The sequence below is a fragment of the Nasonia vitripennis genome, chromosome 5 (genome assembly GCF_009193385.2).
Source record: "Nasonia vitripennis strain AsymCx chromosome 5, Nvit_psr_1.1, whole genome shotgun sequence".
NCBI classification, from domain to species: Eukaryota; Metazoa; Arthropoda; class Insecta; order Hymenoptera; family Pteromalidae; genus Nasonia; species Nasonia vitripennis.
In genome coordinates this window covers 13,887,884-13,903,124 of record NC_045761.1, presented here as the reverse complement: position 1 = coordinate 13,903,124, position 15,241 = coordinate 13,887,884, and the positions used below count along the sequence as shown (strand labels likewise).

Genomic DNA, 15,241 nt, shown 5'->3' with positions numbered 1-15,241 from the left:
AAATATGTATTATATCTCGCTTTGGTTAAGCAAATTCAACGCGTCGATGGCAAAAGCAAAGGTTAAGTGAGTTTCTCGGATGATCGACGTGACTCGTTTGCTCTACACTCCCCGGAAGCAGTCAAACCCATTTATACATACGCCGCAAGAACGTCTCTTGTATGCGAATGAGGAGAAATGCTCTCTAATTTTGAAACGTTCAATTGTTATTTCAGTCACGCTACGTGGAAGAACTTTATACCGGAGCACGTGCATCGGCTCTGCATTACAATGCGCGTTTGTCGGGTGCTTGCGAATTAAAATACGGATTATTCTGATTTCGTTTTCAGCGATTTCAGGCTTCATTATTCACGCATTTGTTCGATTAAACGTGTATTAAATTAAAATCATTCATCAGACAATATGTTTGCACTGTATACCATCGGTATCATCAAAATAAAATCACCCCTAATACCCAAGCATCGTTCAAAAGCATCATATTCATTGTGCAGCGCAGTCTCTAGAAAGTAAGGACCTGTGCAACTAGGATTGATTAACTAATCACTTCACGCATTACATAAGTGTGCTGAGCAGGCTCCCTAATGATTTCAGGCGCGCGAACCTTTTTGCATAATTTTTCCCTTGTTCTCTAGTATAAGGAGCTGAAAGCTCGAGCCAGCAATGCACCATTCTTTTGCTATCGGGCAAACAAAAGCCAGAGGAAATAAATCAAAAAGGTATGTATGTAGCGAGTCGTGCAGTAACATGTAAAAACGTATGCACAAGTGTAAATGTAGCCGATCGGTGGTACTAATCGCTGCTGTAACAAAACGAGAGCCGTTCGCGTGCACGATGCTTTTTTCCAAATAGTCGTCACACACCGCGCGATACTTTCACCTCAGCCGGACAACAACAGCAATCGATATCGCAATAGAAGTAAGGGAACCCGTTAACAGCATAGTCCTCGACCTTTGACGTCACGCGAGAGCCATCGTCTTCCCCCATCCCGGAAAAGCATCCATCCAGTCTTCCAGACCAAGGTCGAGCCTCGCCCAGCACTTACTTACGCACACTCAGCCTAATGGCGAAGGATGAAACCGTAATAGTCTGAAAAAGAGTCGAGAGCGCAGCTAATCGGAGGCGATCACGAAAGGAGGCGTCTGTGTGGTTATTATAATCGCGGTCGTTGCACGCGTATACTATATCCACACATACTCTCTCGTGCGGAGAAAGTGAAAATCGTAGTGTACGCGGGTACATGCAAACAGCGCTAGGCTAGGATATACGATGCGCAGACGTGTGGGTCAGAGAGCTCGTTAAATTTATTACACAGCGCTATAGAGGAGAGGAGCGAGCGTAACGCCGCTCGTATGTGTACGAACATAATCGACCGATGCCCCCGTATACTAGCTCCGTGTCGTACAGCGGCGTCTTACCTCATTTGTTCTCTCTCGCGCGCACGTGTATGGGCTGTACGACTATAGGTTGGTTATTCCTCTTTTCCTTTCGAGTGCTAATACGTGACCCGATCCCAGACGCCGATTACCGCAGGGATTACGCCTTCGCTTCGATTGAAGACGTAACCGCAAGAGGTTAGCTCTTTCTCTGCCGTGTATCTTTCTTTTTCTCTCTCGATGATTCGCATTTTTTCTGGCTTAATTTTCGAAACGCTGCTTAGCGATGACTTCGTAATCGCGTCACCTTTTTCGGTTTTGAAAGTTTGGCTTTCGATTGGCGATAAATCGCGCGGGTATTTTTTGTGGCTCGGAGCGACGTATAAATCTCCGCGAATTTTGTGTTTTTTTTTATTCTTCAGCGCAGTTAATTTTTTTTTTTTTTTTTTCAAGAATTGACAAGCAAAGTCGGTAACGAAGCTGCGAAAGCATAAAGGCCGATTCTAATGCGTGATGTATACCCAGCTACATAATTACAGCCTCTTACGGTCATTAGGCTTGCATTTCGAGCCCGTGTATAAAGTATGAATTTAAAAATAGTAATGAGCTCTTGTCTACAGCTAGAGAAAGTAGTGTGTACTTGAACTTTACGATGGCAAATCGGTTATAGTATACGCGAGTGCCAAGTTGCGGAGTCTGACAATGCACGTCTCGTTAATACTGATTTTTATCTCCGTCGAAAACCACTTGTTATGCATTATACTCGCGAGTGTGCATAGGTCTACAATACGTAATCCATTTTTTAATTCTCGAAATAACTCCTTCGAAAAATGTTGTTCGGGATTGCGCATACACGATAAGAATAATAAGGAAAAAACTCTGCTGGTTACGTGATTTTTATTTTAACATATAGCATAAATCAGATAACGTTGTCGAGAAACTTTATGAAGATTTTACATTTAGAGAGTTGATACTAAAATATTTTGGTGAATCCTCACTGCGCATCATTAAGCAAAAACAACTTTCTTTCTTCATGCCAGTTCCGACGCCGCGTTAATGAGCCCGTAATACGCGAACGAAACGAAAACATTGCGATTATAAAACCTCGCTTGAAAAGTAGTTCAAGAGTATCCAAATACGCTATTCGAACTTCACCTTTCAACAGTAGATCCTCGACTTCTGTAAGTGCTTGCGAAATTCTATTCTGTATATATTTCTTAAAGGAAACATCGTGTCCCGTTCACGTTTGAAAGACCGGATTCTCGATACGCGATTCCTCGCTATTGTGATTCCTGTTTTCGAATCTCACACCTTCCACATTGAAAAATTTCCGACTTTTCGAGTCGTTCCGGCGTTTCATTGTTGAGTGGTATTTCGACACTCCGCACCATCCGGCAAATCGCAGTCAGACTCATTAGACCGTAATTACGACGACTACGAAATTACGAAGTCGAAAGCCTAAAAATAAATTTTAATAGTTTTAAATGCTGTGAATTACGCTACGTAGTCATTGAACCGTTTCCCGATTCATCTGAACTGAAGACGAGGCGCGTCTAAAATTATGCTCGACTTTTTGCAGGCGTGAAAAAGCAGGTTCTTTTAAGATCTGGAACAACGGGCAGCTGTTAAGCGTTTATTGCGGTCTTTAAAGAAACCAGAACGATATATATATATATATATATAGACACACACACACACACACACACACACACACATACAAAACATTTCAACAGGTGGAAAAAATCTCTAATCCTCAAGTTTACGAGCGTCGCATCCATGTCATATCCGCTCATGACAAATAGCATGACTGCGGGCACATCGTCGCCTGCTTTCGCAGACGACGCCGTCGCGCGAATGGTAAAGTGAAAACATCAGCGCGCCGATGGACTTTCTCTGATTGACCGACGAGCGTGCAGATGTCCACCTAGTATACACGGCCGCGCCGGCACGAGTCCGTCGACGGAGCCGAAAATAATCTCGGGGCGTTGCCGGCTTGTGTACATCGGGATGACGCGCGACTTTCGGGAGAAAGTTATAAGAAAGTTCGCCGGCGCTTCCGAAAAGCCACCGCGGGGCTGGAGCGCCGAGCAATGGCCTTGAGAGGGAACGACCTTGAAGCGGAATTGTGGTGTGTGCACGCGTACTTCGTGCGCGGCTAGACAAAGGAGGGCAGTGTATAAGCATATTTTACCCGAAATCGAAAGTGGTTGCTTGGGTTTCTGGAGTATGTTCGGGACATGCGCGAATGTGAGAGAGAGAGAGAGAGAGAGAGAGAGACTGCGTTGTTGACGATGGATTGGAAAGGTAGATCGATTGTTTTTGTTTTCCCCTGATGACGAGCTGCTCTGCATATAGCTTTCTTTGAACATTTTCGTCTTAATCGATTATGCCATACGTCGTCGCTATGTCAGCACAAGCGTATACAAAGAATAAAAGCCACAAATCATTCTTTAAGATTCAGTAAAAAATTTTAACATAGGCACACATCGCCTATAAAAAAAAAGTACAACCGCAACACCGTCGCGAAGAAAACAAAAAGCAAATGCAAACAGGCGAAAAAATCAACACACTAAGCAAAAAAATTAGAATACAATGTTTATGGTACGTCGTTATGGGAGTACGCAAGCCTGCACTAAGTCCGCGCAATTAGAATGTAGGTGAGCGTGCGCAGAAGGCGTTGCGCTCGAATTCCACGAAGGAAAATCGGGGAAACCTGATACGCGAAGCGACTCGATAAGCGCTGCTGCGCTCGAGGTGTCGATCTGCAAGAGTTTTCGCGAATATCGGCCGTCTGCTTTTTTTTGCCTACGGATGTAACCAGATCCGATCTCTATGCCGTTCATCGCGAAGTCGGGGTGTCGTATGAATAGAATCGGGAGCACGTTTCTCGTAAAAACGAGGAGAAACCCAGCCAAGTGACTATAAAAATGCGCCGGAGTTTATCTGGAGATCGATTTGCTGCTAGAGACACGGGCTGCGAGTCAAGGGAGTCTGCGTGCGCAGGTGGCTGGGTTATGAAAGTTGATTGTCGAACGCTGAACTAGTTTTTCATCGGAAAGGCATTTTGATCCGCAATGCACTAATTTCAAGGCAACTATTTTTGAGATACACCACTCCGTAGAGGAGGGCACAAAAAGGAAAAAAGAATCATCGTCCCGTTTCTCTTATGCTCACGAGGAAAGCGGTATTTTCCTGTTCGTAAATTATCTCTCGATCGTAATTTCTCTCTTTAACGGAACCCGAAATTCTCTGTCTCCGCATTAGCGCGCCTTCGGCGGTGGCAGAGCTTATTATAATAAAGTGTAAGGCGCTGAACGCTTGAAAACCTCACCAGAGTATCAAACGGCGGTCGCATTTTCGCACCGATGTACGCGAGGTTATTTCTATTCGAGTGCATGGCGTTACTCTGAAAGAGTGATTTGTGGATGTAGAAATGAGTATAATGGTCGCAGGAGCGATTCGATTGCATAAGGTCGTTAAAGAATGAAGGTTTTTGTCGAATGTTCATTCGGAAGTTCTCGCAGTTTACGTGATTTCTCTCACGTAAGTCGGTGAACGTACGGTTTCTCTCATTTTTCAAATTATATTTTTAATTTTTAAATGAACATTGGCACTTTTTCTTTATATGGAATAACAGGATAAAAATAATTTATAGCACGCTAACCTCAAAATGACAACTTTATTGTCGATTTTGAGGTTGTCGTGCTATAAAATATCGTATGAGACTGTTGTGGGAGGTGTTTTTCTACTCGCTTCGCTCGTGCGAAAAACCTCGAGCAAGGTAGACAACCATATCCCACAACAGTGTCATAATATACTATAGTTGTACACTCTTTATTTTTATATGCTATACCCAGCAGCGGGAAATAAACTTTGATTTATTTTTGGCGAATAACTTTAGGTTGGTTGATCGATGAGAATACGGAAGGATCGAGAGAAAAAGCCTGATGTAGTTATCGCAACGATACGACCATTTTTCTAATCGCGCCATTAATCTTGAGGGACATCAATAAAGGTAAAAAGGCGTGTAACGTAAAAAACGGCAGAAAATATCGATCGTAATGTTGGGAACAGAGACGGAAAACGTTCAATTCACTTCTCACGCATTTTTTCAAAATATCTGCATACAGGTACACCACACGAATAATCGAGTAGGTGCAACGTTTCAAAAAATTTAAAAACCATCCATGCTCAACTCTAAGTTAAAAAAAATCTACAAACGCAAAAAAAACAAACACACCGGGCCCGGCGAAATCTGCAGCTTCAGCTGGCGCTGCAGGAGAGAAAGAAATCGCGTGCTCGAGCGGAGCTTAGAAAGAGATAAAGCCTCTCTCTCTCTCTTCGTCGTACATGCGTGGGACTCGCGCGAAGTTGGCCGCGAAAGGAGCAGCCGCCTGTGCTCTCACTCGGTCTGGCGCTACTGCCGCTGCTTGGAGCGCGCTTTTCACTCGTCAGAGTCTCTCGGGACCCGTCCGTCTTCTCTGTCACGCTCCGCGAGCCGGCCGCGCTTTTCTTCGACTCTCGACTGTGCTGTAAAGGCCGATCGTCCAAGGCAAAGGATGAGCTGATCCTTCCCTTTTTCCGCCGGTTTTGCATACGGTGAGATTACTTTGCTGCATGTGTGTGGTAGTTATTGTTTTTGTGAAAGTGACAGTGTCGCGTGGGAGTGTAAAGTTTCTGTGCGGCGGGTTGTATACTCGAGAGGTGGCACGAGATTATGTGTTTCGCGCTGAATTTATCGTAATTGAACCCTACGACTCGTTATTTATACAATTACGCGGAGTTCGATCGTTGAACCTTGTCTATGTCGAGTAGAAATCACAAAAGTTGGTTTCCAGCTTGCTGCGTACGGAAAGATCGATCGATGCATTCCCCGAGAGTTTTCTCTTCGAAGAGTGACAAAGTGCCGATTCTCAATTCCGAAGGAAACGTGGAAGTAAAAGCGCGCACTCGAGAGACCGGATAGTCAAACCGCTGTTGCATAAAGTTATATATTTCTGTAATGTGGCTCATCATCTTGAAAGGAGAGATTGTACGCATTAACGTTGCCACAACGTCGGAACCATTAATTTAATGCTGATGCGTAAGGTGTAATACCGCACTTTCTTCGATGTATCCATTGTACTCCTTTTTGGCACATTTACTTCTTAGCCACAGTTCCTTGCAAGTAGGAGCGTATATTCTGCGGCTATAAGAGACGTATCGTCACACTAACGTAGAAAGCGTACGATTCTTTTACATCATTAATATTATGGTAATATATTAATGAATGCAGCCGGTCTATAAGTTTTTTACTTTTATTGGATAACCGATTATATGACGAAACCTATACCTTATATCAGTTTTATTTTATTTGCCAAGACTGCCGAAAGCTTTCTAAAGAGAAGACAACATCCTTAATATTTCATCTTATTAAAATTCTAGAAACGCATCCCAAAATCGTACAGCCTCGCCGAACATCGTTCCGACGTTTTCGCAAAGTCCCGGCAACTTTCAATGTCGCGCGTCGTGTCTATAATGACACTTTTACGTCGTCCCAGTCGATCGAGCATGCGAGTACCTTCACGTATGGCCGGTGCAGGACCGCCGATAAATGCGCGCTGACTCTGAGAAAGTAGACCGGACCCGTCTTCTTCTCCCGCATGAAAGTGGGCCTCCAGCAATGAAAATGACGCCGATGTCTTTCCCTCTCCCTGTTTACATATATGAAGCACAAAATTGAAATTCAGATAAGAGCGGATTGCTCGCGACCGTTGAAGCGTAAGAGCGAGATGCTGTGGATTGAGTTCCAGTTTTCATTGGTCAGGTTATGAGCTGTATGCTTCGGATACGTGGCTTTCTATTTTGCTTTAGATCTGCGCAGGAAATACGTGCGGAAATTCAGAAGAGTTCGATATTTGGGATAGAGTTGTCTAGCTTACAGGCGTACTCCTACAGCTCGATTTGACGTAGAGATAAACGCGTTTCGAGATCGAATGCACACCATTGAACACGTAATCAAGCGTTATTAATATCTGCTACTGATACTTTATCACACTACATTTAACGGAAAAAATGGAGTACACGCGGTTTCTTCGGTATATCGATATCTCTGTGAACCGACCTGCACGGGAGAATTAACGAGTTGGAATGTGTAATCAATCAAATTACATGTGATTTAAAGATAATTAGCGCTTCGCTTTCATACTCTATACACAAAAGAAAATAAATAAAAAAGTCCCCAGCGTATGTAGTTCAAGAAAATAAATGATATTTTGTAAAGAAACTTTTTGTCTCGAGGCAAATGATAATTACAGTTTCTAGAACGTAATCCCAGCCGACGAATGTTCTAATTACCAAAGAGTCATCTAAATCCAGAGAGAGAACACACCGTCGACGTCGCGGAATAACATAATGGAATCGCGCGACGCCGCCGAGGATTCCCACGTGTCGAGCGGCAGAGATGTGAGAGAAAATCGGGCATTACCCAACCTCCGAATGAACGGGCTGCAGAGAATTTCTATTAATTGCCGGGTTCGGTCGAAGATGAATATAGAATCGCCGCACTTTACAGCTCCGAAATTTAAATTGAAAGCAGGAAAAGCCATTAGGTTAAACGTATCTTAATAGCGTGCATTCCCCGAATTCTCGCTCGAAAAGAAAAAGCCTCTCGGTCACCTGCAGCAAAGAGCCCTGATTCGAAAAACAATTAGTTTCATTAATATTACGACTTTATCTCTTCATACCGAAATGTTAGCGTATACAGCTGATTCGATCGAGTTTACGTTTTAACATGAAAGTGTTCGCTCAACTGTATCGCGTTTATTAAATTATTAAATTAAGTAATTTTTTCTATTCCAGCCGAGCTACAGTGACTAATGAGTTTTCTTATTCGCAGAGGCGGTGACGACAACCGCGGCCGCATGATTCTTGGGGATCGCCTCGAGTGCGTGGTGGTCGCACGGGGAAAGCCGAGGCGGCAGAAGCAGCAGCGAAGGAAGCGAAAATGAGCCTGGCGGGCCCCGCGGCTTTCGTCGGCTGGAGCCTCATACCGCTCCTCGGCATCGGCTTCACCATGTTCCGCTACAGCAGCATCGATCCCGAGTCCCATCCCATCAACCAGCGACAGGTTTTTTCTTCCTCCTTTTCAAAAGCACCTTGTCGTCGGACGCGCGCATCTAGCACACACACGCGCGACGAGTTTTGTGCGTTGAAAAAAAAGAAGCCTTTGAAATGTTCGAGCCAAAGAGTAACGATCGAAACATAGCATCGTACATACAAATCAAGATATATGTAAAGATGTTAAATTAGAAATTTGAGTGTCGGTCAATCTCCAGTCATTAGCATAACGTACATCGCAGAAGAAAGTTTATATCTTGATCGCCGCTGTAAAACATTTATAATGCCGCTAAAATTCCCGCAGGCGATTTTGTTGCATATGATGTACATAAAGAGAGACAGATATATAATCCTGCAGCTATAGTCTATAAATAAAGAAAAACTAATTGATTCGTTTTCAAAATTATTTAAGACATGGCGCAATAACGCAAAACTATAATTGTTAAACAAAATTTTTACAGCTGCTGCGGACATATGACTTCATCGTGGTCGGTGGCGGCTCAGCCGGTGCTGTCTTGGCGAACCGGCTGTCCGAGATTCCAGACTGGAAGGTGTTGCTGATCGAGGCCGGGGGAGACGAGAACGAGGTGTCGGACGTACCGGCTCTGACGGGCTACATGCAACTCTCGGAGTTCGACTGGATGTACCAGACTGCGCCGCCGACCAATTCGGCCTACTGCCTGGCGATGGTCGGCGATCGGTGCAACTGGCCCAGGGGCAAAGTCCTCGGAGGATCCAGTGTCCTCAACGCTATGGTCTACGTCAGAGGCAATAGGTGTGTGTGCCGCGCGCGCGTGTTAAGTGGCGGTTATTGGGTAATCTGGATTGACCGGTAAAACTAGAGATTACGCCGAAAGGAAGTGGATAGTTCGCGAAGATTACGTCGTCGAAGCTTGATCGAGACTAGAGATACATATTTAATTTATATAATCGGTTCGCTTGTACTGGGATATAATTAAGCTGTTCTCGGGCTCAACGGGATTGTTTCTGTTTTTAAAAGAAGTTGCACCGGGGACTGTTTGTCCGGCTCGTTTCATTTTGTCGGGTAACGTTTAGAAAGATACTCACCATAGGCGAACGCTATTTCGCTAGGATTATTTACAAGTCACGTATTCAGAACAAAAACGGTAACGCACCTGCAACAAAAACGAAAGTAGTACGTTGATAATATTTCGTAATCGAAAAAAAATGTTATAGATACTAGTTTTGCATGGAGATTATAAGTTGTGAAATAAGTGAATATTAGTTATATGTTATATTTTATATCTAAATATTTATCTTTCATATAGCTGTCGGAATAATCATGCAATATTATTTATAAGTCCTTGTCCTAACTTACAAGATCGATATAGTTTTCTTAATTTAATGAAATAAATTCTGTTTCTTAAAAGTATGTAGTTGAGTAAGCATCTCTTATCAGAGTTCTAGAGAATATAGTACCCACAAATAAATAATATTTTATTTTTTTCAAAGTACTAAAATATGTATTTTTTCAATCAGGCATGACTACGACAACTGGGAACGAATGGGCAATCCCGGCTGGGGTTACGACGACGTTTTGCCCTACTTTCTCAAGTCCGAGGACAACCGCAACCCGTACTTGACTCGTACGCCTTACCACGGTACCGGAGGCTACCTCACGGTCCAGGAAACACCCTGGCGCACGCCTTTGTCAATCGCCTTTTTGCAAGCCGGTTCCGAGCTGGGCTACAGCAACCGGGACATCAACGGCGCCAACCAGACGGGTTTCATGCTCACCCAGGCGACGATCCGACGAGGCAGCAGATGTTCAACTGCCAAGGCCTTCCTGAGGCCTGTTCGTAACCGAGCCAACTTGCACATAGCTATGAACGCCCAAGCGCTCAAGCTAACCTTCAACGAGGATAAACGCGCCACCGGAGTTGAATTCATGCGCGACGGGCGCAAGCAACATGTCAGAGTGCGACGAGAGGTGATCATGTCCGCTGGCGCCATAGGTTCACCCCAACTTCTCATGCTCTCAGGCATCGGACCTAGGGAGCATCTCGAAGACCTAGGCATCCCCGTTCTCTCGGATCTCCGCGTCGGAGACCACCTGCAGGACCACGTGGGCCTGGGCGGGCTGACCTTCCTCGTCAACGAACCTATTACCTTTAAGAAGGACCGTTTCCAAACGCCGGCAGTCATGCTCGAGTACGTGTTGAACGAGCGTGGTCCTATGACTACCCAGGGCGTAGAGGGTGTTGCCTTCGTGAACACGAGGTATGCCAACCCTAGCGGCGATTTTCCGGACATGCAATTCCACTTTGCACCCAGCTCGATCAGCTCGGATGGAGGCGACCAGATCCGCAAGATCTTGGCGCTGAGGGACAGCGTCTATAACACCATGTACAAACCGATCCAAAACGCCGAGGCCTGGTCGATCTTACCTCTCTTGCTGAGGCCCAAGAGCTCTGGCTGGATCCGACTCAAGAGTCGCAACCCCATGATCTACCCGGAGATCGTACCCAACTACTTCACCCACAAAGAGGATATAGACGTCCTGGTCGACGGAATCAGGATAGCCATGGAAGTGTCCAACTCCTCGGCTTTCCAAAGATTCGGTTCCAGACCTCTGACCATCCAAATGCCTGGATGCCAGAAACACCCCTTCGACACTTACGAGTACTGGGAGTGCGCGATCAGGCATTTCACCTTCACTATCTACCACCCCACAGGCACCTGCAAGATGGGACCCAGAAGCGACAAAACAGCTGTCGTTGATTCGCGATTGAGGGTCTATGGCGTGAAGGGGTTGAGGGTCGTAGACGCGTCAATCATGCCGGAAATAGTCAGCGGCAACCCAAATGCGCCCGTCATCATGATAGCAGAAAAAGCCAGCGACATGATCAAAGAGGATTGGAGGATGCTAAGGAGGGAAGCCGAAAGGTAGCAGCGCATCGTTGAGAATTTCGATGTATAAAGCGAAATATTGACTGGATTGATGAAATGAAAATGTTTGTATGCATGTGGTTAATCTATTCTGTGTGCTGTACGACTGTCTCCTTTTTCTGAGAGTATAAGCGTTATTTTAATGATCTTCACGCTACGAGTCAATTTAGCATTGGAAGTATCGAAAGAGTAACTTCGTCGATTGAATCAATTTTATAGATAAAGTTGAAGTATGTGGGAGAACGGACACTCAGGACTTTCGTAAATGATAAGCTTATATGTTACGTGTGTACAGTTGTTTTCATTGTTTTCTTTATGTGTATGTGATAGAAATTTGATAATGCCATCGTTTCGTAATAAATTAGATGAAAAATTTTTCATAACTAATCGAGAGTGAAAACTTTCTTTTCTAAGATTACGTCACGCTCAATTTAGATAACGAGTCAGTGTGTTTTTTAATTAGTCTTGTGTTAAGCTATATTTTGATTCTTCAGATTACGATCAATGTTAGAAAGATTGGGCAATTATGCGTAGCATTTTTAAGAATTTTATACTTTGCTAAATTTAAACTTCTCATTGTTTATGGAAAAGAAATTTTGAAAGAATAGAATCATAAGTTGCTTTCACCATCTAGTATTTGTTATGGTCGAGACATGATAATGATGAATCAGCATTGAAAAGAAAGCTGGTCATTTTTAGTTATAAAAGAGTACGAATGAATGTCGTTATTGCAGTCAGCTATATTTATTATACTATACAAGTGTAATAATAAAACACAATTTTGCAAGTTTCACAAGTCTCTCAGCATATTCTTCGTACGACATTGAAATTTTCTAATTTGAAGAACAACAGAGCAAATCCGAGAAAAAGCATTTTTCTGTATAAACTTGAAATTTCTACGGAAAGAAAAACGAATTTATGGATTGTCTTTTGTCACGAGCTCATACCAAGAAAGGCTTTTAGCGTGACATTTCACGTAGTATGCGTAGAAAATTGTCGATTCATTTCTAACGCTGACTCGCAAGTATTTGTAAATAGAAAATATGGACTTTAGCGTGTGCCTTATATACTTTACGTACTTTCTCGTGTCTCTTCAGCAATCGGCTACGTTGAAAATATTTTATTTTTTTACTATTTATGTTGTAAATTTAAGACATCTTGTATAAATATTTTTTTATAAAGTGTTGAAATAAAAATCATCGAACATATATAAATGACGCAGTGGGAAACAATTCCGAGTCCAATGTGAAATCCACGTTTCTCCTATACTATTCAATATCAATGATCGATTCTAATGACTGACTTCCATCGCTCTTGTAGCGAAAATCGTTAACGCAACCGCAGTAAAAGGGTAATCGAACTACTGCACCACTCGCGATCGAAACGCAATATTAACAGCGCTCGCGCGCGCAATTTCGTCTTTAATGAAATTTACTCTCGCAGCTAAACTTCCGTGTAAGCGAAGCGTCGGCTTCCAGTTCCACGATGTATACGTGTGTCCGTGACGAGGACACTTTAGAAAACGTTAATCGATAATCCGCGCGCGAGCGCAGGAGACTCGAGCCGCGTCCTCATTAGACTCGACGCGTTTGAACTTTTTTTTTTAAAGTAAAATCTTACTACTCATGACTACTATAGAATTTTTCTTTAAATCCTCTTTTAGCAAAATGATGCCCTTTGTTGTGAAGCATTTAATACGTGATTCTGATTGGTTGCTGGCTGGTTGCCTAGGCAACGAGATCAGAACCGCGCTTTAAATTCCTAATCCTCAACAACAGGCATAACTCATAACCCTGGTAGAAATGTTTGAGGTGTTTAAAATGAAATGTGGAAACCTTGATAACAGATAAAATATAAGTAATATAACGTAGTATTACAACATTTGTATTGAAAAGTAACACCCTAACACTATTTGAAGTAGTAATAAAGTGTGTGAATATTATTTAGTTTTTTTTTTTAATGTCAGTGAGAAGTTCAATTAAAAGAATAAAGAGTTTGAAGATATACTGTGTCTCTGTGCCCAAAGTCGCCCTCGGTGAGGTGTGAGAGGTGAATTTAAAGAAAAGTTCAGTATCCGAGTCAGTAAGTTTAAGTCTATCATTATACAATGCTCTTTGAATTGTAAAAAGGCTACTAGACATATTACCTAAAAATATATAACCTAGATGATTCTGATTTAACTGTTTTCGTTCATATTTTCACATCCAGGCTAATGCGAATTTTTTTATTGATCAGGTCAAATTTTACTTATAGCCAGTTACGCAGAAACTACTATCTCTAGCACATTGTATTTCTGGTTTCTAGAATATTTTTACATGGAGTAAGTGATAAATGTTTTGGCTTTTTTGTCAATGTTTTAGGTAATTAGAATTTTGACTTTTAACAGTTGTAAGAAATTTTGAGACCGATACCTGTTTCTCCATTTTTGCATTTTTTCTCATTCGTAAACTAACAGGTCTAGAGAGCTCATATTTTACATATGGATTTCTTTTGTGATTGTGAAAAGATATTTAAAATTGAATCGACCTTAACTGAAAAACTTCTGATTTCGACTCCGACACTGATGCGAATGCAAGCTCATGCTATACGACTAAATAATTATCATGGGTGTTGTTAGATTTTCTACCAGTGTTATTAGACAGAGATAGAATCAAGAGCGCGCGAAGCGCGCCTTCATTCATAGTATTCTTAAAAATCTACGTTAAACAAACAATAATAAAATTAAGATTGTCTAGGGTTGCGCATAGTTAGCATGCACATGATATTGTAATTTAAAAAAATTGACTGCTTGTGAATCGTGACCGAAAGAAAAATCCTTCCGTAGGAGGAGATAAAATTCGCTTTCCAAGTCTCACGATACCCACGCACGTAAGCAAGATAATAATATTGGTGCGCTGACCTCGGTGAATCGCTCAGTCTATGTACACGTTCGGCAGGGTATAATTGCGAGGGACCCTCACGGGAACGGTCATTACCGCGGAAAAGAAGAAAAACCGTGCAGCCTCGCGTCAAAGGTTAATTTGGCCCCGAGCGTCATTAACTCGCTGCTAGCGAACCTGAAGGATCACGATTCGCGGGAACTAATGAAAGGACGAGCCCCTTTCTCCCAATTCGTGCTGATGCAAATATGTCTCGGCTTAGAGAACGGGATGTAGATAGAAAATAGGTTGATCATTACGAGAACTAGCAAGAAGTGTGTTCTGTTAAAAATATTTCTGTGCGAGAATTTTTAAATTCGTTAATATAATGGTAGTCGAAGAGTGTGAAAATATAATCTCACAATTTTTTTTTCGTATTGATTTTTCATTTTAAATATAGTTGTTACTAAGAGAATTTGAGGAGATTTGGATTCTTATTATCTTTTAACGAGCCCCGTTAAAAATTATTGCATTATCTTTCAGCTTGAGCAACTTTACCAGAAGATTAGTTTTTAATTAAGCATAGTGAATTTCTTTTGTTAGTTCGTAATGCGACTATTGCGTGTTGAGGTGTATAAAGTAAGAAAGTATAGTAGAATAATTATATAGGCATAGATAGAGTGATTCATTCGAAGCAAGGGACATTTCAGACCGAGTCAGAAATAAAATACCGCTACCACGTACGTGCTCTACGAAAAGGTCTATCGGAAAGGTCATCGATCAGCGCGATAAGCAAAACATTTTAACTGGAATATGCTTTATTAAATAGTCTGCCATATAATATATGTCAGGCTGGAGTTCGTTTATCAATCAAGATCACACAATCACACAATCACGCATTCAATTTTCTTAATTAAAATACGTCATAGTGTAATAAGTATACAACAAAAGTTCCCTTAATACGAATCAAAGAGTCAAAAGATTCCTTTTTTTTCCTCACAA

At 42.4% G+C, this 15,241-nt stretch overlaps 2 protein-coding genes across 2 annotated transcripts in view; one reads left to right on the top strand and one right to left on the bottom strand.

Moving 5' to 3' along the window:
• LOC103316081 (flotillin-2) overlaps positions 1-15,241 on the bottom strand; it is a 125,994-nt gene that overhangs the window by 72,194 nt on the left and 38,559 nt on the right. The gene's annotated exons all lie outside the window — the stretch shown is intronic.
• On the top strand, positions 5,821-12,589 carry LOC100118063 (glucose dehydrogenase [FAD, quinone]). The gene is made up of 4 exons (XM_001602083.5): positions 5,821-5,972; positions 8,251-8,481; positions 8,933-9,246; positions 9,972-12,589. Exons 2-4 carry the CDS (start codon positions 8,359-8,361, stop codon positions 11,380-11,382), a joined length of 1,848 nt encoding a protein of 615 aa, XP_001602133.1. The 5' UTR covers positions 5,821-5,972; positions 8,251-8,358; the 3' UTR covers positions 11,383-12,589.

Bases quoted from the DNA above. Each gene is read 5' to 3' on its own strand.
- LOC100118063 (XM_001602083.5), top strand. From the start codon at position 8,359: ATGAGCCTGGCGGGCCCCGCGGCTTTCGTCGGCTGGAGCCTCATACCG. The intron at 8,482-8,932 runs GTTTTTTCTTCC...AAATTTTTACAG, and splicing joins ATCCCATCAACCAGCGACAG to CTGCTGCGGACATATGACTT. The intron at 9,247-9,971 runs GTGTGTGTGCCG...TTTTTCAATCAG, and splicing joins GTCTACGTCAGAGGCAATAG to GCATGACTACGACAACTGGG.